Genomic DNA, 23,627 nt, shown 5'->3' with positions numbered 1-23,627 from the left:
GAGTGGAGGCCGGGGGCCCTGCAGGCGCTGCAGAGTCTTGTTGACTGGATTATACAACATGCATTTTTCTGTTTTTCTTGAAGCCTCAGTTCAATTCTCAGTTCAAACTAAAAAGACTAATTTACATACATTTTGAGTCACGCAGCCATAGATACAGTCAGAGTCATACTGTAATAATAATAATAATTACAGTATGATAATAATAATTCATACATTGTGTGACGAGTGTGGCCCTCTTCTCTCTAGTTTGTGACAGGCACCTCCAGCATTCCCTACGAGGGATTCGCCTCTCTCCGGGGCAGTAATGGACCCCGCAGATTCTGTGTGGAGAAGTGGGGGAAAATCACCTCCTTACCCAGGTAGGATGTCTTTAATGGGATGAATGTGTACAGGAAATGACTCACTTTGAAAAAGGTGGAGGATGCTGTATTTTTTTCCTTTTTTCTGAAGGGAGGTCGGGCCATTTACTTTTCTTTTTCTCACTATTTGTATTTTACATCAGCCTTCCCCTGCTAAATGTAATATTGTATGTAGGAAGGCCTGGAAAACGTTGCTGGGGAGAGGGATGCCTGGAATACTTTGGATAAGCAGATGAAAATGGATGGAATCATAAACTAGTGATTTGACCAATAAGTCAATTTTAAGACTCACACTGAACCTTTATGGATCTAAGTGATTCAACAGTCTCTACTCCAGTGTTCCCACACTTACTTTATCATTACATTTTGTATGAAGCCTCACACAATCCAGATGTCTGATCTCGTACAAGGCATTGTCTGATATATTTTCTATTCTCTTTCTATTATTTGTTCTGGTTAAGTCAGTCAGCCGGTAATTGCCAGATTTGGCAATTGCTAATTACACTTGTACTTTGTCATTGGTGACTATTGTAAAAATCTTTAATATTTTATTCTTGGAAGGTTAGGCTGATATGAAAATATAAATATGGGGTGAGGAAAAAAGATAAAAGGCCCAACCTCGCTTCAGCAAAAGTATATATGATGGACCTAGCACAGATTCAGCCCCCTCGTCATTGCAATAGTTTGTGTATGGTCCCTTACCAAACCTGATGAACACTGTATATCAGCACAGCCCTGGTAGCTTAAAGGCACAGGTGATCCATTTAAACCATTTTTATTTTGACTATTTATCTTTTAAATTTACTTCTTTATTTAAAAGGGGAAAAAGCACATTCGGCCCTGTGGAGAATTCGCGAAATTACATTTTATATAGGCGTATTCAAAAAAGATATTACAGGAGGTTTAAAAGTTCTACATATAATTTATATACAAAATACTATTCATGATTTATATATATTCATTAGGGGTGTAACGGTTCACAAAATTCAAAATGTATGTGTCTCCATAGGGCTCACACTTGCTTTAATCGTCTGGACCTCCCACCTTACCCCTCCTTCTCCATGCTCTACGAGAAGCTGGTCACTGCTGTCGAGGAAACGAGCACGTTCGGTTTGGAGTGACCTCAAATCAGCTCACACGCAGGTTTAACTCGGGAGAGAGAACCATCTGGAAATACACCATTCTCCCTGAGAAGAGACATGAAAACTAAAACTAATATCCTCAAATGGCAACTAACCACCCCCCCCCCCCCACCCCGTGGACAACTCAGCTGATTATTATTTATTTTTTTTCCCAACTGGCTTTTTCTTCACTCAGCAGCTCTCAGGCTGTGTTCCGATCCTCCACATCTCTCATAGAAGTCAGTCAAGTGGACACCTTCTGGAAGAGAGGCGGACAATCGGAGAATGGTTTGAAAAGCTGTACAGTACAATATATTGTGTTCATGGTGACATTTGTTCATTGAGCCACATGTGTGCTTTATCTCTTCAGTTAATGGGCTTGTTTACTGGATTTCTAGCACCTCCTCTTCCTCCTCCAACCTGCACCTCCAAGACAGCTGCTCCAAAAAACAACACTAAGCTCCCCTCTCCGGACCTCAAAACTGTGTCCTTTCTGCACCGAGGCTGCAACCTTAGGAACTTTAATACACACACGCTAATCACCTTTGCACAAAACACACACAACATAAGACATTTTGTTTTTATTAATGTTGCAAACCAGTGTTTCCCCCAAGATTTTTTTATCAGCATAGAAAGATGTGACATTTTAGAACTGGATGTTGGCTGGTCCTCCTTGCCTGTCTGAGAGTTGGGGATACACTGGAGTGCATGAAGACACACACGCAGATAAACATGCACAAATTGTATGTAGACTGAAAATACACTTGTTTTTCATCGTTTCATCGATTGCTGAATAAGCTGGACAACGCGTCACACATCATCAGTGACACCGATGGACTGTGTCACGATAATGACGGCAGGCTCTGGTCAGGACGTTTACACCCAACTACTGCGTCATCAGAGCTCTTACATGGGCACAGAAGGCGAAAACACACCTGAGACATGCGGCTCTGTTTCTGCATATACTCACCAAGGTATCCAGTATCACACACACACACACACACACAAATAGTGCACACAGTATTGCAGCATTAGCCGCGATGCTGCGGGTGCACTTTCTTACAGTGGAACAGACGCACTCACTGCGCTGTGCAAGATACATTTACTGACACACTTCCGTCGGATAGAAGTGCAGGCTTCCTGTCTGACAAAAGTGTTCCACACAGTCGTCACGAGCAACAGATGCACTTTCTCTCACAGACAGATGAAGGCCGCTCATAAGTATGACAAGGTCCTTCTCAGTGATGAGATCCCACCCAACCTATGAAAAGGGATGAATGTACCAAATAAGTGACCGAATATATGAACCTCGAGCAACTGTGTTCAGCCCCTGAGGAGGATTTCACGAAACACAAAGTGGAGGGAAAGGAAATCTAAGGTGGTGCTCGAGGAAGGAGGATGGCTTCTCTCTGATGTTGGCACCGGATTAGGCCTTCGTACCTGAAAGACAGTAGCCGGGTGTCACCCCAGGAACCTGGTCAGGATGCAGTGGTGGGACCTTTTTTAGTGCCTCTTGGGTTTTCCTGACCATAAAGTGAAATTTCTCACGGAAAGCTATTTTATTTCCTTGTAAAAGAAAGAAGAAGAAAAAGACCAGATCCATGGGTCTCACAAATCAAAGATGGTGAAATTTAAGGAGTCGTGGTTTTAAATTCCCAAAGCAGATATCAACACAAGGGGGCGGTAAATTGTGCTGTCGTTACTACAGCACCTTCAGAGGAAAGAACCAGTGGTTCCCTCCTTTCTGCATGACCGGACCAGGTGCGATGACTATGTCGATGGGGAACAAGCACCAGCGGATATATTATACTTCAGAACTTTTGGCATTCAGGTCCATGCCAGGCAATAGTTTTGTCTTATAAGCATGTGATTCAATTTCTCTAACTCAAGTGCACGACCCGACCCAACCCCCCCCCCCCCCCCCAAGTCTCACACACACTTTCTTACATGCCCACAAATACACACGCATACTCGTTTTGTATGGGGTGCATGCAAGACTACACCTACTGTACAGAGTCCTGTTGGAGCCAAACTACAGGGGGCGGGGCTGGAATAGAGCCAGAGGGCCCCACATGTGAAGCGAGATGTGGAGGCAGTCTGTCGTACCCCACCACCACCACCACCAACCCCTCGTACCCAGTCCAATGCATGCGGGATCTTCCCGGTCAGCTCTGTGAGCCGTGCCGAGGCAGAAACCCCTAGATGGCGTTGTGTTATAGCTCGATATTGCATGCTGAAATAGTGCAACACACTGTCCTTACTAGCTTTTTTTGCATGAGGATATTGCTATCCATTCAGAAAAAAGGGGGCGAGGGAGCTGGTTAAGTTGCGTCACTTTGGTCGCTCACTCGAGGCTTGCGACCTTCTGCTCACCTGGCACTGTCATACCTTGAGAGCCATGCTCATGGGAGCAAGGCGTGGGAAATACAGGTGCTCCAGTCACTTAGTTTTAGTTCCGGGAATGGCGCGCGAATGCAATAGTTTGTTTTTACTCTATGACAGTGTAACGGCGAGTGTCTCGGCAGCATGTTTCTACGGTGTTGTTACTCTCACATGTGCGTGTCTGCCTATCTTAGTAATAGGTCGGTGGTCATGGTTCGTCGCTCATGAATCGGTGATGAATCAATAGGGCTGTTTTGATTTCGTGAAACGTGAGAGCACATGCTTGTGTACCATGTGTGCGGCCCCGTTTGTCTCTTTGTATATAAATGTATATGTATGTCCGTCCTGTTGTGTGTATAAATATATATTTTGCACCGAATGTACCAAAGGTTTGGGGCTTGCAAAGTCAACCATTAGGCCTGCTCTCTATCTCTGTCTAACAAAAACACATCCCACTTCTGGCTCCCGCCTAATCCTTACATGTCACCTCATCAGATTTGTGGCATGGGCAACAACGCTTCACGTGATGGGATGTACGTTCACCCGGTTCCATAATGAGGCTTTTCTGCTGCAGAAGACTGGTAAGACTGATCACCTGCTTCACCTCCAGATGAAGGCACTTGCACCTCTTGTCTCTCCGAGTACATTTCTGACAGGACACGTCTCCGGTTTTCAAAATTCCACTCTATGCAAAGCTCCTGTGTGTGTGTGTGTGTGTCTCCATTTCACCCCGATGATTGTAATAAAAGAGAACAAATGGCAAATTTTGATTAATGATACATGACTCTTATTTATCTTTTACAAGAGTTTTGTACCAATTGAATGAGTGAAATTACTAAATGTATTATCTTTAAAGTACATTATAATGGTGAACCTAAATATAATCATTTTAAAGACAATATGGGGACAAATATACAAATACCAACTGATATCCCCATACATAACATTAGTATTCGTCTTTATGGGTTAGATATGAGGCTCCCAGTGCCCTGCAGATGCTTTGCCAGATGTCAAAAATGTACATGCCCAGTGGACAGATTTATGTGGAAACTCATTTCCGACAGGAAAAGAAAAACTTGTGTTCATGGTAGAAAAGGATTTTTTTTAAATGACAAACAAAAACACTCATGGTAAGTAAAAATGATCAACAAGTAAGTTATACTCTACAATGAAAACAACATGAGAAAAACAAGATGCTTACTTAAAATTTGGCTGATCTCATAATTTTGGCTTTTTATCTTTCAGATGTACGCTACATCTCATAATTTGGACTCAAAGATATGACTTACAGTTATTATGACTCATCATTTTCAGATGTTATGTTACAATTATGAGGAAAATGACAAAGTCAAAAGTCATATCAAGTCACAATTGTGAGATTTAAAAAGTATAAAATAAAAATGATTTGTTTTCAATGAATTACTAGACAGTCAACGATTTGACCTATTTTACAATTACACTCATATTTCTGACCTATCGTGAGTCATTTTGATTGATTTATTTTGGACATTGCTGAACTTTTCATAGTTTGTCTTTTCTTGGCGGTAACAGACTGCGATACGGTCCGCTGTCTTCATTCTCCATTGCACACAGTGAGGGAGTAAATGATTACAGTTCACACACATCAACTGCATTCACGTTTCAAATAAACTCGACCTCCCTTTTTTTTTCCAAACGCAACAGTACTGCGCATGCGCCAAGCCGTGACGTGTCGACAAAGTGTCAAACAGAAGGATGTAAAAAAAGAAAATGATCGAAAACTCTCTCGATAAACTTACTAAGCTATTTCATAGTGGCCCACTGCGGTAGTTTGGATAAGCGGACGACTGGAACCAGCCGTAGGTAGACGTTTTAAAGACGAACCGCTCCTCTTCAGCTGCAATTGGGGAAATCGGTTTAACTCACTTCTGAACCCGCGACATTGACCATCGAGCTAACTCAGTTAGCGACAGTTAAGCTAACCGGAGTCGGTAACGTTAACCGTAAACTAAACAGCAGCACGGTAACCGGCTTGGTTAACATTAACATGTAACTAACGTGAAGCCGGCAGTGTAAACGTTAGACAGACACTTGGGTTAGTTTCTTCGTTCGTCTCTCGTATTACTCGGCGTTCAGTAGTACCAGCCGGGTAGCTGGCAGCAGGACCGAGACCAGTAAGTTACCCACGGGAGAGGAAGATGTCTCGGAGGCGGCTGGACAGTCGCAGCGGGCTCGCTCCGGGGCTGCTCGGGGAAAGTCAGACCCCAATCAGCATGGAGCCGATGGAGAGCGTGTACGATATCACCGGAGAGCTCGGCAGGTGAGTCCAACTGATGTGACCGTTGTCCCGGGACAACCGAGAGAGACAGAGGGGCTCTCCTCAGCAGTATGCGGTCTGCAGGAACGACACAAGTAACGTTAGTTCTGTTGTGCACTATTCTACTAGCATTACATAGAGCCGGGATATATATCAATTGTACAATTAGCATTTAAAATGAGTCTGGATTGTTAATAGTCAATTCAATATTGAATATTGGTGTGGCCATGACGTGTCTAGCCGGACGGGCACGATAGTACACAATTGACTGTTAAGATAGCTCATAAGCACAGTCTAGAGTCTAGACCACACTTTACAAATGAATCACACGTTACAGTTAGGCAACTACTGACTGACAATGATTCAGGAAGCCTTATCAATGCAGCAGCAAGGAGAGCCCCGGACTGTGTCATACATGTCCATCATATTCATCTCAGAGTTTACGTTAGGTAATACTTCTATGATGTAGTCTAATCTCGATACTTGTGTATTCGATACTTGTACCATACATTGTATTGTTACATAGGTGCACATGACACTTTCTGTGTTGTTGAGACTAAACTGGGTCAGTAAGCTGTAGTTACATTGTCACCACAGATTTAGACGACACTAAACATGAGACTGAAAACCTAATAACCGCCACACATCCCCTCAACCTGTCCTTTATCTAACCAGTCTGCATCGTCTCATTTCTCTATTTGCAAACATGAATACTTTTCACTGCAGTTGGACTCTGTACTGTAATCTGTCACCACTGTAAATACCAGAGCCTGGCGGTGCCAGAGGGACCAGAGGGACTGGTCCGTGCTACAGTAGACCTTTGTCATGTGTTTGCGTGTGTGCGTGCCATGGCAACGGCAACGACTGACGGTCGATGATCATACATCCTGAGATCTCTGAGGTGTGTTTGAAGTGATGTGTCATGCAGCATGCACCGTATAATTCTGATTACAAAATAGGAGGAAGGAAACGAGCACCACACTCTTAGAAAGGAGAAATGGTACCGACCACTTCTGTTCACTTATTGTGTGTGTGCAATTAGCCATAACAGGAAGTTCTGAGGTGCAACACTTTAGAGAACATGATGAGAGCAATTTCTGGCTCTACTTTTCACCTTTTTAAGGCATGTGTAGTTATTGACAGCGTTGGTACAACGTAGTCTGAAATGACACTGACTTTTCACAGTGGGAGGTTTCCATCTCACGGTGTTTCCCTATTCCTTTATCGGGCTGCACCTTCCACTTGTGTTTGTTGTCATCAGTAACAACAAGTCTGTTACCTGCCCAGTATCAACCCACAGACAGAGTTAGCAGCTAGCTGGTTAGCATAGCAGCTAGCAAGCTAAAGAGTCAGAAATGTTTGGTGTAGACCAAACCAGAGCTACTAGTGTGAGTAGTGGACATGCATCAGGAGGCCAGAAACACAGCTGATGTTTCTATTGTTTGTGAAGTCAGATGTTAGCCAATGGTGGCTGTGTGTCACCTTCTTTTAAATGTGTTTCCCCCTGGTAGCCAGAAGTTGATTGTAGCGATTTTGAAGATGACTTTACCTTTCGTTATTCAGCATGTAATTGAATCAGTTGTCAGTGAGCTCTGTCAAGAGAAGATCCCGCTTATGACGTCATCAGTGCCTCACGACTACAGAGTGATTAACAGCAGTTTAAAGGTGCGGCCATTTACTGGTTAAGGAGGATCTAAAGAAGAACCACTGAGTTGCATCATGGGAATTATAGGATCCTGCTGTTTTGTTTTTTTAGCTTTACTTATATTCTATAAGAATATATCGGCCTCTGCTGCTTAGATTATATTTAAAATATAATGTGTCTCACTCAAGTCGCACAAGTTTGCTGAAATGTAATACTGAATTTGTGGAATGCTCCTTTAATAACGTTACAGTTAAAAGTGAAGAATAATGCTTCATGCTGTGTCAAATGCTAAGACTGCATGACAATACATGACTAATGCCAGTGATAGGCGGTGCTACGAAGTAGGACAGTTTAGCGCCATTGTTCTTCTATTTCAGAGTCGTCCTTCTGGGTCTGAAACCTTCGCAGTTCATTTTGGATTTAAATAGTTTTCTTCTTTTGTCGCGGTCATTGCAAGGCCTTGTCTAGAAGTGCTTCCGCTAATTGAAGTCAATATCAGCCAAATGTTGTTGTTTCAGAGAGGGAAAGGTAGGTCTAGTTCTCAGGATATTCTGAGAGTTAATCATTTTGCCGGCCTTCTTGTTTAGGCGTATCTTAGGAGATAAAGTTGAAGGTGACATATCATGCTCATTGTCAGGTTCATGCTTATATTTTGGCTTTCTGCTAGAACATGTTTACATACTTTAGCGTTCATCAAAACATTATTTTCCTCTTACAGTCTGTGTGAACGTACCTGTATTCACGCTCGGCCTGGGACGCTCCGTTTTAGCGCCTGTATCTTTAAGCCCAGAAAAACGTGGTGCACCTTTGCCAAGGCTCTCGAGCCGTGGCCGGTATATTGTAATGAGCCTGCATGTGGAAAAGGATCCGAATGGCTTGTTGAATCACATCTAGTCTGATTTCACAGTTTGAGGGTTAAGAGGCACTCCAGATACCAAAAGGAAAAAGTTAGTTTTCCACGATACGTCCCCTTTAAAGCATTTAGAAAACCAACAGACTCAAATGAATATTATGTGTGATGAACACCCATATTAGCACTGCTTGTTTCCAATCATTCTGTAGTGCTGGATTGTTGCCATGATGAGTCTGGGGCATGCATGTAGTAGCAGGTAGCCACTATCCTCCCAGCATTGAGTAACATGAACAATTACCACAATGATCAAACCAAGATGTAATCGAATGATGGCACCACTGTCTCAATGCTGCAATCATTTACAAATGATAAATGTAATGTATTGTTTTATTTAGAAAGTATTGTGGGAACCTGTTGTAACATTATAAAACAGTAAAATGTAGTAAATGTGCAACAGAATGTCCCCCAGGCTGCCTTTACGTTACATGTCCACTTTGTGCTCCCCAGGGGGAAGTTTGCCGTGGTCCGGCGCTGCGTGGAGAAGGCCACGGGGAAAGTGTTCGCCGCCAAGTTCCTGCGGAAGAGGAGGCGAGGTCGCGACTGCCGGGCAGATGTCATTCACGAGATGGCCGTCCTGGAGACCGCCCGCAACAACACCCGAGTGGTCAACCTGCACACTGCGTACGAGACGGATCACGACATCATCCTGCTGCTGGAGTAGTGAGTTCACAACAGAGCCAGTGGCACATGTTGGGACGCCATGTTTAACGATCTGTCTAACACCGGCTCAATGTTTCTACCACAAACAGCAGAGGGATCCTGTAGATGCCTGCATACGGGAAAAGTCCTGTTTGTCCAATGTTAAGGAGCTGAGACACTCTTTATGTAATGCTCATTGTCCAACCGCTTTATCAGGCTTGTAGGCGACATTACTGTACAGCTTGAGCTGAAACTCCAGATCTAGATGAACTGCATGGACACCGAAACAGAAACTGGATGTGAGAGGCAGAATGGAAATAAGAATGCACAGTTGACCACAGTTACATACTTGTTGTCGGAGACGCTTTAGGACAGCTTGCACAACTCACTTTGGTGATCTAAGACGGCCCGACAGCTCAAAACAACCTGAAATGTCATGAAATCAGGTGAACTTTGTATTCTGCACCACCACTTTAGGGCTTTGTGTCAACTTTGGCTGATGCTCTTAGCTGCAGTGTTTTACAGCGAGCGAGCAGGAAGGAAGGCTGCTTTCCTGCTCAATGTCACTTGTAGGATCAGACAGAGGCCCTCTGGCTGTGGGTCGGCCACTAAAACCACCAATACACTATATTTCTGTTTCTAGCGTTGAAAGTGCATCACAAACAAACTGCTTCAAATGTCACAAAACTGCCGGGTATCTTGCTCTCCGTGGACCTCTTAGTAGACGAGCGTTTCATGAACAGTACCTGGTATTTACGGTGCGTTTCCTCTTTGCCCAGTGCGGCCGGTGGAGAGATATTTGACCACTGCGTGTCTGAGGAGCTGCTGCCGGAGGCCCAGATCACCCGTCTGATCAGGCAAACACTGGAGGGAGTCTACCACCTCCACCAGAGCAACCTGGTGCACCTGGACCTGAAGGTCTGCACGCACGCACGCACGCACACACGCACGCACACACACACGTAGAAAATGACACGCATGAGTGTAGTTGAGGACGAGGGGAACTATTTTTACACGCTCACTCGCTTCGCTGCAAACTTCCCCCTCAAGTGCTCGACTGCGTATTCCCTTTTCTTAGAGAAGTTGTGGATTCAAAACCCCAATTTCCTATCTTCATGGCACAGTTAAGACGGGTTAGAGCTGGCAACAGGGCAAAGTGAGAAAGCACTGGTAAAACAAGTGCTGCAACATTGAAACAAGTGTTTGTTACCAGGCCTAAGGTCAAGGTGGATCTGCAACTTTAAGACACCCAGCATTATTCCAGTGAAATTTGAATTTAACATGTCCAGTTGTCAGCAGATGCTGATCGGCTTCAAAAGCACCAAATAGATCGGTGTGTTTGGTGTAAACAGAACGAGCAACGTACTGTACGTTCTCAACTTCTCTTGAGGATGATGCAATAATGAAACAATAGTAGTGTTGACACAGTGTCATATGGCCAGTACATTTCCAGCACTTAAACCAATAATCATGCTACAGAAAAGTAAACACGTCTCGTTATTGAATAGGTGTTCCAAGAGGACTCCAGTTATGTAATAAGTTGAAAGTACAGCACGTCTTATCTTTCCAGTGTTGTGCTCTCTGCGTGATGTTCACCTCGTGTTTCCCTCTCAGCCGCAGAACATCCTCCTGACCAGCTTGTCTCCTCCAGGAGACATAAAGATCGTGGACTTCGGCCTGGCGCGCAGACTGGGCGCGGTCGGAGAGCTCCGAGAGATACTTGGCACACCTGAGTATGTGGGTAAGGTGATGTTCGTAAAGCCCCGCTTTGATTACTCTAAACACATCAGGCATCACCAGCATGACCACGTTTCAGTGACCCGTCTCGTGTAACGCTGATAGAGACGCCTTTGTAGGTCTCCGAGGTGAAACTCTCACAAATGATAAGTAGTTTATGGGTACTGAGAAAGTCGTAGCTTTAGCGTGATTCACCACACTTGTGGACAGAGATCAGAGTACAACTTCCTGTGTACATTTTACTCGAGCCCAAAAAAGTAATTTACTACAAACAACAGAAACGTCAGTAGTGGTGATATAAAACAACCCGAGGTATGAAATGATACAGGAAATGACAACATTCTTGTGAGATTGAGTAACAACTGACTTTTTCTTTCATGTCCTCGCTCAGCTCCCGAGATCCTGAATTATGAGCCAATCACGACAGCGACTGACCTGTGGTGAGTCCATTCTTGCAAAACAAGGTGTCGCGTGTTGACCGTCGTTTGTGTCGCTGTAACTCTAAAGCCAAACGATTTGTAAATGAAAAGGGAGGAGAGCCACAGACCACAGAGTAGCTCTGCAAATGCTAATAGCTGTTTACACTTTGGGTGATTATTGTAATCTCCTCGTGTGTTCTCACTTTTGTGGTTGCCAAAATTGTGAAAATGATTTATTTATTCAAAATATTTTTCTAAATCAGTCACCCAAGTGTGCCCTCTGGTATTCAGCCCTCAGACGCATGTTTTGACTGTGTTCCTCGTGCATGTGTGTGTGTTCCTCAGGAGTGTGGGTGTCATAGCCTACATGCTGGTGACGGGCGAGTCTCCGTTCGCCGGGAACGACAAGCAGGAGACGTATCTGAACGTGTCCCAGGTCAACGTGGACTACAGCAGGGAGGCCTTCTCCAGGGTGTCTGAGCTGGCCGTGGACTTTGTCCGCAAGCTGCTGGTCAAAACACCAGAGTGAGTTGTGTGTGTGTGTGTGTGTGTGTGTTAACTCACCTCAGTCTCCCCAAGAATAGAAACACAGTCAAGGGATTTATTTTGAATGAATTAAATGGAATGTTAGCACAGAGCTGTAAACAAAAGGAGGACTTTTCCACGAGGCAGCCCAACCGTCACGTGATGTCTTATTTTAGAACAAAGTCTGCTCGTGTGTGAGGAAGTCACACAGATTCATTTTCCCACGTTTCTGTGCCTAAGTGACAGTTTTTGAAACTGGTCCAGTATTGAGGGAGAAGGCTGCAGATGGAAGCCGCTAAACCGGCTGCAATGTAGTCCTTCTGGGCAGACCCTCACCCTCATGTGTTGTCTTTTCCACGAGCAGGCTCACATGATGAGTATTTCTGGACAACATTATGGAAAAGCCTACAGCGAAATGAAACTACTTTCTTTCCCTCGACCCGGTCTGTTTGAGTGCTGGTGTTTGAGTTTGTTGTGTTGGAGGACAGAAAGCTTGGCTTAGTGTTTGCTAAAAGGTTTCCATTGTCACGGATGAACATTGAAAATTTAAAAAGTAAGTTTGTCTTTAATCGACAGTGAAAGTAATAGTGAGCGGCATGAACACAGCGCTGGACTGCAGGTGCGTAACGCTGCTCTCTGCCCACAGGGACCGGCCCAGCGCTGCAGAGTGCATGAGTCACCCCTGGCTGTGGCAGCTCTGTCTGAGCCCCGAGCCGGCCCCCGCCACCCGCACCGTCCGCGAAAGGAGCTGCGGCACCAAGTGGACAGCCCCACCCGAGGACCCCGAAGACAAGGAGAACTTCCTGGAGTCGCCCCACTCGCATGCAAAAAAGTTCCGCTTCGACGAGGAAAGGCCCGCCACTGGAGACGGCGACTTTTGAAAAATAAATAAGCAAAACGAAAGCTGGGAGGGGGCCCGCTTCTCCCATGTGAGCTTTTAAATTATTTTAAAGCCTCCAGAAAACCGTCTGTCACCACTCAAAAGTATATGTATCTCACTAATTTGCTAAATTCCAAGATGGACCACTCAGACCAAAGATAACCAGCTAAATTGTGAGATCTGTCACTGATCCATCGCTGTTAGAAAAAGGAAGTGTGAAAACTGTACAGTATGTCTCAATTAATGCAGTGTGTTTAACCTGAAGTATTTAATTCCTTTCATTGGTGAAATCTCTGGTAGTTTCAAAGCGCTGCATCAGGCCAACTCTGTTGTGCTTGATGAAGGCGAGTGTGGAGGGCTTCTATGCAATACCTCTCTCGTGCATTTAAAATCTATCTTTTTCAAGTTCACAGCGCTCTGCCTTAAGTCTTAGTGTGACATCGAAATTGGCACCTCTGCAGTGAGGAAGTGTGACGACGTCCCGGTTTGCATGTTGAAGAGAATCAGAGACCGCTGCACAGCATCACGGTAACCCTTTGCACTCCGATGTTTGGGTCATTCCGTCACCAGTTCAGTGAAAGTGGATAAAACACGCTGCTGTCTTTATGTCACAGCTCCGTCTCTGTATTTCACATCCAAGCTGACGTAAAGACGAGCAGCAGAGGGGCTGAACTACACACCAGCACATTACTTCTTACTGACGTGTTTTATATGTCTGCAATAATCCAGATTTAGCTCAGGGTTTTAGATAGAACTCAGTTTTAATAGGTCCGACCTTAGCATAGTCCCCTTCTGAAGAAAGCCCCCCCACATGTACAGACATTGACAGAACACGGTTTCACACCAGCAGCACATCCTCATGGCATACTTCTGTAATGAGATAGAAACTTAAAAACTGGACCGACTGAGAAAACAAGCACCCTGTGACTCCCACAGTCGTTCACATGCCACACCCGCACTTACTCTAGGATGTCCTCAGCGAGCTGCGGGTTCCTCTTTGTTAGCCGGAAGAAGAGAAGCTCGACTTCAGCACTTACTTCATAAGCACACGTATGGTAAACTGATCGGCAGAAGGAAAACGACTCATGACGCTGTGTTTTCTTGTCCTGTAGAGGTTCCCTGTGTGATTCAGTCCCTCGCCCGAAAGCCATTCAGTGTCCTTTCATTCAAAGCTACTCCTGCCTGAAGAATGTGGCAGAATAAGACCACATTATTGTATATATGCTGTGTTCATCTCAGGGCATGCTGCTCGCTCTCTGCTCACTTTGTGTTGTATTCTTAATGTTATTCTAATGGGCCTGTTATTATTATTTATGTGCTACTTTATATTTTGATGTAAATAACGTGTCTTATAAGGAAGAGTTGATTGTGGCGGGAGAGGATGTTTACGGTGTTATTTAAAACAAGCTGTTGTGGTCAGTGTGCTGGATAATAAATGGAAATGTTGGACTGCAGTGGATTGGAAGATGAGGGCTAGATGAAGGTGGTACCGGGAGCTAAAGGAGTCGAGAGGAAGACGTTGGAAGAAGTGACTGAAGTCATAGTTTGAATGGTCATAACTGCTCCTTGGAGTTGTGACGCTGCATGATAAGATATGTAGGCATGAAATGATTTGAGGGACCAGAAAGTGGGAGTGATGGTTTTAGAAAGGGACGGATGAGACGGAACCACTGTCTAGTGTGGAAATACACGGTGCTATTGATTCACAGGATCGGCCATCTGTTGGTCACAGAATGAAAGCAACTAAAGTGATTGATCTTAACCTCCAGTGAAACGTTCCGAGGTGTCCGGCAGAATAAGACCACATTGTTGTTGTTTTTCTTCTTGTCACCGGCTGGTACAATGGCCTTTGTGTGGGTTAGGGTTAGGGTTGGGCGTCTCCAGCCACGGCCATGCTCTCATCTGTATGCTGTCATCCTTAAACTGGAACAACACACTGTAAAAGATGTTCATCTCGACAAAGTAATTTAATCTCACCGAGCCAGCAGATTCCCCTTGAGCTTGTAAAAATTTTATTCTCCAATCAGCTGGAAAGAACATCTGTGTGAGGGTCAGGGGATTATGGCCGCTGCACCTCTTTTGCTACTGTACAAGGAAATAAGCTGGACTCTTACGTCATATCATGACTCAAGTATGTTCACAGTCAGTCAACTACTTGTTCCGATATGTCTCCAAACAGGTGTCGGTGTCTTGAAATAATCTCAATACAGGAAGTTACTCGTGTCTAAATTTCTAAAGGAGTGATGGTTCCTCTTTCCTGTTATGTGTCATCTGTAAAACAAGTTTGAAGACTTGACGAGTAGCTGAATGCGTGAGACGAGACAGACTTGTTTTGCAGTGCGGTGATGTCGGGATCTCACTTCTCAGGATGACGGAGTGCTTCGCACAGAGCGGCTCGTGTTTGCCGTCCCGTCCCGTCTCGTCTCTTGAACGTGACCTCTATGGTGGTGATTCTGTTGTTTAGTACAGCTGTTGTACCGGGTCCATTCCAGCGGCTAGTTGCCCGTGGCCTCTCTGTGTGTGAGTGCTCATTGTCGTGGGCAGGAGGAGCTCAGCCTTCAGCCATCAGGCCGCTGATGTCACCCTACGCTCCTGCTTAGTGCCGTGAGACCACAGATACTGTGGGTTACAGACACACCAGCCACAAGCAAATACATGTTTCAGAGATGTATGTTTATTTTGCTTTTTATATTCTCTTTTTAAATGTATGAGCATTCTGAATGCGTCTGAAATGACTAAAACAAGACACATAATCCTTATTGTATTCTGATCAACTGCAGGCTAATATGTAGGTTTCACCACGAGAAGTGAAAAAGCTCATTAAAGGTTGTAGAAAATATGTGGAGTCTTTGATGTGTTTTTGTTGATGTCTCATTATCCTACATCCATTTCTCTGTTGCAGTCGAGCCATCATTGGGTAACAGTCACCAGGGCGACAAATTAGCCAGCACTTGATTCTAAATAACACAATTTCTCTTGGGTGTGCACTTGCTTTATACCTTAAGAATCTTACATGTCCTCCTCCTTTAAAGAGCATACAAGTAGTAAATGTTGTGGAATGATCTGAAGTTACATTCAGCAAGATGAGTTACAGCCATCAGCAGCGTAGTGCAAAGATGCTATGTCAGCATACAGAGATCATACAGACTGGAATACATCACAGATATGAATACACATTCCCACAGCAGCTAGGAGTTCTCACACATTTCAATAAACAATGTTCATTATCAACAATGCAGAAAAAAAAAAAACTGACCAGTAAATGTAAATTCTAGTAAAAAGTTTTCATTTTAACAAAACATGTTTGTTTGGTTAAAACGTTTATAAGGTAATTTGATATGCTGTCAAAACCAAAACTATAAAATGTGTTGGGAGAAAAAGATCCAACCAAAGAGACAGCAAGTGCTTAGTGAAAAAAAATAAAAATGAAGTGATATGTAATAAGTTTGTTATGAAGAAATGAGCCGGGATGTCATCGCAACAAAAAAGGAAGTATCATAGAATGTAGGCGTTGCATTGAAACATTAACTTGAAAACAGCAGTTGACAAAATGTCTCCTCGAGGTCCACATGATCATCAGCGGATGGACTTAAACGCGAAGACCATGTGATGGGACTGAAAGGTCCAGAGCAGCTACTTGATGGAGCTGGAGGTTAGATTGTGTCAACTGTGTGACATTTACAACAAAAAGCTCTTATGAATGATTGGACGATCCACTATTGGGATCAAACTGAAGGATGACAATGGAACTCGAGTAAACATTGGAATACAATGAAGAATCACTACCGAGAGACCAACTGATTAAGTCTGAACCCGACTCTCTAGAGTCAAGTTCAGACATTCACGCGTCTAAAACAAGTGCCGGTATCAACACAACGTAATATGCGGTTCTGCTTCAGCCAAATATCCTTTAAGAAGGTGCAATGTGTAGAACCTGGCAACCTGCTCCAAAACAAAAGGAGGCAGCATGTCAGCTCTACCACTGGGTCCATACAGTCTACATGTACAGTGATTCATTCTAAAGCGAACAGCAGGGAAACACTGACACTGACCGGGGCTGTACGCTTCATTTCGCTTTGATAGATTCTTTGTTGGATTGAATCCAAAGTGGCAGAAACAAGAAAACAACTCATTTTTGTTTGGTCCTCTCACTTCTCCGGTAGACTGACCGTCCAGCAGGTGGAATACAGCCAGCGAGGGACCACCATGACTCCCTGCTGGATCAGCAAACTATGTTGCTGCCGTCACGAAGGTTAGACCCAGCGCTCCACCAGACCGCTGTGACCCCCGTGTGCCGGGGTTTAGTGCTGGCTGAATGCTAACTGCTACAGCTAGCTGCTACTGAAGTGTGTGAATGAACATGTAGGGTTAAACTAGCATGCTCATTTCAGTAGATATCTCTGCAACACCATGCAGAAGACGTCTTTGACCTCTTCTCATTCTGTGCAGAATCAGTTCATTTTTGGAGTATTTTAATCTAAAATTGTGGCCACATCTTACACATTGCACCTTTAGGTTCAATTATGAATCATACCGGAAATTTAAATAAGTCCTTAATTAAACAAAGAGGAATTCTCTCATGAGCAAAATCCAACTGAACATGAATCATTCGTGTTTCTGAATGGACAACTCTGCAAGCAGCTCGTAGCTCGAGCCAGAATCAAATGGAAACGCTCACATTTAGCCTGAAGAGTTAAGAAGGAAGACCATTCTCACACTTGCATATTCCTATTCAGGAGCAGGGAAAAAGCTCCCGGATCATTCAAACGGGTCGGGTCAAGTACATTGAGCTGTGAAAGGTACAACACACCAGCATCGCTCACATGCTCTCAGGTCTGAGCCCTTAAATCAAAGAAAAATTAGGTAAGAGCGGCAAATACGACTGAATCTGCATGTAAGCGCTCACAAGCAAACTCAAAACTGCTGGATGACCCTGAAGTGGTTCTCGATGGAGGGGGGCTCGTCCTCAAAGTGAAGATTCTTACTCGGACGGGCCCCGAACTCCTCCAGGGTCTTGATAAAGTGTCCGTGCTCGCGGCCCACCCACGCCCGCATGGGGTCGCACACCTCGTAAGGGGTCACGTGGGCGTGGACCGATACCCCGCTGGCGGCGAGCTCCTTCAGCAGCTGCTGGTTGGTCACCCAGGTCTCGCTGCCCCCCGGGTGCCCGCCATCCAGCCAGTACATGTCCGAGACGCCCTCGACGAAGTGCGACATCTGCAGGTCCGCTCGGGCCCCGGCCAGCTCGTACACCATCTGGTTCAGCACCACGCAGCCTTTGCTGAAGCCCACCAGGGCCAGGGAGAACCCTGAGGGGGGGCCGTCAGAGCCTCCCTGTGGCCGAGGGGGGTTCGGTAGGTGGGCTCGCTCCATGCCGTGGCTCAGCAGGGCCCTGCAGTCAGAAACGCTAACACTCACCATGCAGTCACCGTGCAGTAAACACTCTCTCCTCAGAGGTGAGGATTCTACTCAGTGGTCATTTTAGCAGACGCCCTCTTCTGCGTCTCAGTCAGAGTCCGTTTCAGACTCTGGCAATACAGAAGTCTTTAAGACTGATGCACTAAGAATTCAGACGGCCACTACTGAAGATAACCATCACACGGGCAGCGGTTAAGTATGCCAGCGTCAGCTTTAGTAAAAGCTGAGGCAATAACCTCAATAACCTTATGAGTTTTCAAAGAAAGCTGAGGCAGGGTTGTTGTATTGTACGGTGTCTGAAGGTCACTATACGCAATATTATAACGAAGACAGAGACTAGCTGGCTTATGATTCATGAAATAAAAACTCAAAGAGTCAGAAAACATTGTTTGGAGTGATAATAGACCATAGACTTGTCTACAACCATTGCAATACTGCATAAAACGAAGGACATCATGAAAGAAAACTCAGAATGTATTCTATATTCTATACTGCTCACTCATAGTTCCATACATTACATAACGTGTTGAAGTGTAAACACTGACACAACTAGCACTAATTCAATCTTCATGCAACAATTCATCAAGAGGAAATAGTGATGTGTGTTTAGGAAACGTACAAAAACATTACAACTGAAAGACACAAAGTGTGGCCGACACTGAGGAGTGACACGACAGAAACGATTCTTTATTTTGACCTCCATGGACTGGCAATCTATGATGTCATGGTTCTTTATTATATTTTGGTTTGTTTTTGATTCTCTGCTATTTTGGGTCGAATTATAGAAATGCTTTGTGCAGAATTAAGTGTACGCACAATAAGCTCAGGCTTCAGAATATTGTGTTTGATGTGATTCTATTTGTGATGTGATGATTTAGTACAAATCAACCACTTTGATAACTGTATGGTCAATTTGTTGGATTGTGAATGAATGAGTGGAAAAAATTAACGAAACTAATTTCGAGGAATGGATCAGCTAAATAGCCAGACGTTTCCCTCAGGAGTTGGTGGAGATCAAAACAGCTGAAAGAAGAGTGACTGTGGACACAAACACTGTGTGCATGTTACAGCGTGTTGTGTTTAAAGCTTGTTTGCTGCCCCCAAGTGGCCAAACAAGTGCTTAACACAGCTGACAAATCGGAACAACGTGCAAATATTAAAGCAAATTTGAAAATGTCACGATAACTATATGTTGACTAAGCCGATCAGAGAAGAAAAGGAGTTGAAATACAGACCTGAGCTGGAGAAACGCTCCGGAGTCAGGAGAGTACGGCGAGTGCTCTGGGGCCCCGAACATGTTGCTCTCCACAAAGTTATGGTAGCTGCTGAACTTGTGGAGATACATGCGGCCGGCTCTGACCACCCAAACGTGCCGGCCCGGGAAACGTCGGCCCAGGGTGAGGGCGACCTGTTCCAGGCTCCAGGAGAGCCACTGGGCTCCTTCAGGCTGCAGAGCCATCTCCTCCTCGAAGTTCTGCACCGAACAACACGAAGAGAGACGGGATGTGAAGCTGCAGTGAACAACTGATACAAACTGGAAGAAGGTGAAGTATACGATATATAAATCACTTATCGCTTTGCATTTGTTTGAGCTTACAGATACGTGCATCCCTTAATCCCTAAAATGAGCTCTTTCAGTCAATGTGTTTGTGATGATTAGAGCATGTATCTTTGCAACATAAAGTGTTGGAACATAAACTTGTCCAGCTAATAATAAGAAGAAGAAGAAGAAGAAGAAGAAGAAGAAGAAGAAGAAGAAGAAGAAGAAGAAGAAGACAGTGATATTCGGCCTTCAAACACTTAAATTCAGATCTAAGAATAAAAAGAAATCTCCCAAAAAAAGACTCTAAAAGTCAAAGATGTTTGCAAGAAGTATTGATGCGTCTCTCTGACAACCGATGACTTCAAACTGTGAGCGACAAGAAAAGAAGTTCTCCACATCCCCTCTTTGACACTCTTGGTTCGCGCCATCGGCAGCGTCTCCTCACTCAGACTCAGAGGTCCTGAACAACAAGCGACCTCATTTTATCTACATGCAAACATGACGGGGACAGCACCCCACGCATACCAACGTCTCCTGGTAGATACCAGCACACTGGAGGAACATTAACACTTGCCTGGGAAGCCGCCGGATGAATTGCAAATGAGGACAACGTACGGCTGGATCGGGCGCGACTAAAGCTTCAGTGAATGTCAGCGCTTGGATTCTTGAAAGCAATTAGAAAGGGAAACAAATAGCTGATGTTTAATTTTCTTTTACTCCTATTCTTCTTCTTTTTTTTTTTTACACTTGATTAATAAGTGTCCCTTCCACTTACCAAAAAAAAAAAGGGGGGACCAAAATGCCTCTGATGAGACAGTTTTCCGTAATCTGGCAGCTGCAGCAATTTGACTTTTGGCCCAGGCTGGAGGGACACTGAGTCCTACTTATTCCTCACAGCAGTTTAATCACAACTGCATGTTCAGAAACTCTCTTCTCATCTGCTGGTCAGCTGTCAATTCATCAAACACACACACACTGACATCTCAGGGTGAAATTACTCGTGCTCCCATCCACAAAAAGTTAGTTTTTTCCTTTAAGTGCTCTGCTCTTCAAAAACACCTTGAAAAGCATGAACGTCCTCTGCTCTCATAGGGCACATCCAAGATGGTTGTTCAAAAATATGTATTTAACCGGACTGTTGGATGGTTTCTAACATAAGAGAAAGATGACTAGTGATGACTTATACGTCAACACTACTCTGTGGACGGTAGCAAAAAAGCTTCAAAATACTGAATGCCTCAGATGTTTTCTCAGGTCCTATGTACGGAATATTATTACAGTGTGGCATTGTCAAATGTTTTTAAATCCCTACACAAACTCTTCGCACAGTGGATTTCTGGGAATTGCAGTCTGGTCATTTTCAGCTCCGACTCAGAAAAACCATGTTCAATTTAGTCAAATCTTCCACAAAGACGATCCAACTCACAGCTAAAGGTGGATTAAATAGAGCAAGTGCACCTCATCTCTGCAGCGGTCCCCTATCATGCTCCAATACCCGCCATGGACAGACAAGTGTCATAACTGTACTTGTGCGTGATAGACTGAGCTGTGAAGTGCTTCCTTCAGTTGAACTATGTGGCTTATCACTGAGCCCGAGACATCCTCTCCAACACAGTATGAATAAAGTGAACTCGATATCAACGTAGCTAAGAGACGCCAAGAGTGACGGGGTCAAATATCTGCCCTTTGTTGTTTTACGATTGTGTTATACGGGGACAGTAAATAATAATTTGTGCAGAATGAACTACCCTGCTACTAAAGTGGGAAACAATTCCAATGCAAGCTAGCCTGAAAGTGGTTCCCCGCATTATGCAACAACCTGCAGGAGATCTGGAAAGATACATGACCCTTACCCTGTACATGTCACATGGCGTTTAGATCTCACCATACCATAATCTTACAGATTTCTCAGTGAGTCGTTGGGATAACCTGAGATCAACAGACGCCTCAAACATGCGCTCATACCCTCATCACACTCACCTGAATGTCCCCGTGGAAAAACACAACATGTCTGTTGCCGCTCTCCTCCTTAAGTTCTGCGGTAGTCTGGCCGTCTGTGTCGGGCCGGAGGAGCAGTAGGTCGTTAACTCGGCTCGGGTCGTATCCGGGTACAGCGAGCAGCTTCTGGAGCCTCTGCCGCGGGCTCCCGGTGCGTGCACCCCGGCTGGCTGACGCGCTCAGTCCCGGGGGTTCAGAAGATGTCGTCGCTGCCACAGAAGTCATCGTTTTGGCCACAGCTATTAGAGAGACGCCCGCTGCAGCTGCTTGAATGGCTAGCATGGACTCTAAAATAAGAAAATGATTGGAGTTGTCTCTTAACGCAGTCGCTCTATGTTGTGGCTGCTGTCAGCTAACGTTATAGCTACCAGTCTCTATTAGCAGCACATTATCTGCAGCTAACGTCAACGCAATTATCCCGTATGTGGCTGTAGCCCAAATACTTATCTTCGCACACTGCTCTATTCGTCCTCTGTTTCTCATTGTTTGAATTGATGTTTAATTGTGACAGTTAAGAAATGGGGTCTGTCTGCGGAAGAGAGGGGCGTAACGTGAAGTTGGAGCTGCGGCTGGCTACTTAGCTAGCTAGCTGCTTCCAATGCTTAGGACACCGATTACAGAAAATGTTGCCACTCGTCCAGCGATGGCATTGGGCTTTCCTACGCTGTAACAAGGGTGTGGATGAAACATTGAGTATTTAAGTCCTACTCATTTAGCGGCTTGCTAGTTAGCTAGCTAGCGTGCGCTAATCCCAGAATGTTTCTTATTTGCGTTTTATCGGCGTCTTTACCAGCACCATAGGTGCATTACCGCCACCTACTGGTCTGGAGAGGGACGCAGTATATTATCTTAAACAATCTTTGTAATATTCTTTCTACTTCTCTTAAGAAATTAATCAGAGGATTACCTACTTTCCAGAATGTCTTTCCAAGCTGATTCATGTGATGGGAAAAAACTATTCAATAGTACCGAGTGAGTCCTATAATACTGAAACAAGACGTTGAGGAAAGAAGTCTGTCTTTAAAGTATTTATTCTCTGCGCAGAGAAGGCTTCACTGTCATACTGACTGCAACACGGTCCGCAGAGGATGAGCCAAGAGTTCAGTTTGTCTCCTGCTCTGAAGCATCTCAGCACACAGCAGGGGGGGAACATCAGGATTTACATTACAACAATTGATGAGCAGTTTCAAGCTCCCCATGGACAGCCTCCAGTCATCCCCTTCCTCTTCTGAGCCTGGTCACACAAAGACATGTGTCTTTGTTACCTTTGGTTATCCCTGGGAATCTTCACACCTCAACACTCTCTGGTTAAACTGCAACCTCCATTTGGTTACTTCCTCTTATCAAAGCAAAGACAGAGACACCCCATATGGTCCTGTTACCTTTCTCTTGTACCGGAAACGGATGTGTGTTAGAAAAAATTAGCCCACACCCGTGTTCGCAACTGGATTGGTTATTAGTAGCCATGACGTCTCCGTCCCTGATTCGTCACACTCACTATCACGTGACCCGTACCCGGAGTAGTACTTCCCTGTGTTACCTTTAGCCCATAGTAGTATAGTATATTATAGGATACCTACAGTACGAGATATTGAGTTTTGGGGTCCACTCTCAAGTGAATTTGTAAGCTTTTGACAAAAAAACGACTATTAGTTTATAGTTAAACCCTAAAAGCTTAACGAGAAAATGAACATCCTTCATATAAACATTTAATTATTCTGATGAAGTTTGTACCATAATTGCTTAATTTAA

The 23,627-nt window shown here is 44.5% G+C and overlaps 3 protein-coding genes across 4 annotated transcripts in view; 2 read left to right on the top strand and 1 right to left on the bottom strand.

Moving 5' to 3' along the window:
• hecw2a (HECT, C2 and WW domain containing E3 ubiquitin protein ligase 2a) overlaps positions 1 to 1,596 on the top strand; it is a gene marked incomplete at its 5' end in the record, with an annotated part of 28,638 nt that extends 27,042 nt beyond the window's left edge. The window contains 2 exons of the mRNA XM_079276774.1: positions 247 to 359; positions 1,369 to 1,596. Of these exons, the coding sequence (XP_079132900.1) occupies positions 247 to 359; positions 1,369 to 1,480 (225 nt within the window). The 3' untranslated portion in view covers positions 1,481 to 1,596. The remainder of the gene's footprint in view (positions 1 to 246; positions 360 to 1,368) is intronic.
• Positions 1,597 to 5,604: 4,008 nt separating this feature from the next.
• Positions 5,605 to 12,929, top strand: stk17b (serine/threonine kinase 17b (apoptosis-inducing)). 2 transcript variants are annotated; one of them, XM_079277327.1, is made up of 7 exons: positions 5,605 to 6,161; positions 9,164 to 9,376; positions 10,135 to 10,273; positions 10,970 to 11,096; positions 11,484 to 11,532; positions 11,857 to 12,036; positions 12,683 to 12,929. In XM_079277327.1, exons 1-7 carry the CDS (start codon positions 6,040 to 6,042, stop codon positions 12,915 to 12,917), a joined length of 1,065 nt encoding a protein of 354 aa, XP_079133453.1. In that variant the 5' UTR covers positions 5,605 to 6,039; the 3' UTR covers positions 12,918 to 12,929. The 2 variants fall into 2 exon arrangements, with proteins under 2 accessions (XP_079133453.1, XP_079133452.1); XM_079277326.1 differs by having other exon boundaries at positions 12,613 to 12,929.
• A 4,901-nt stretch (positions 12,930 to 17,830) lies between these two features.
• cUnh2orf69 (chromosome Un C2orf69 homolog) lies at positions 17,831 to 22,471 on the bottom strand (the record flags this gene model as incomplete). Its single annotated transcript, XM_079277328.1, has 3 exons — positions 21,858 to 22,471; positions 19,570 to 19,808; positions 17,831 to 18,308 (listed from the first exon to the last, which is right to left on the bottom strand). Exons 1-3 carry the CDS (start codon positions 22,155 to 22,157, stop codon positions 17,831 to 17,833), a joined length of 1,017 nt encoding a protein of 338 aa, XP_079133454.1. The 5' UTR covers positions 22,158 to 22,471.
• Between the last annotated feature and the right edge of the window lie 1,156 nt (positions 22,472 to 23,627).

The sequence above is a fragment of the Melanostigma gelatinosum genome (assembly GCF_949748355.1).
Source record: "Melanostigma gelatinosum genome assembly, chromosome: 10".
NCBI lineage: Eukaryota > Metazoa > Chordata > Actinopteri > Perciformes > Zoarcidae > Melanostigma > Melanostigma gelatinosum.
The sequence above is the reverse complement of the archived record's forward strand: the minus strand, read 5'-3'. Positions and strand labels throughout refer to the sequence as shown.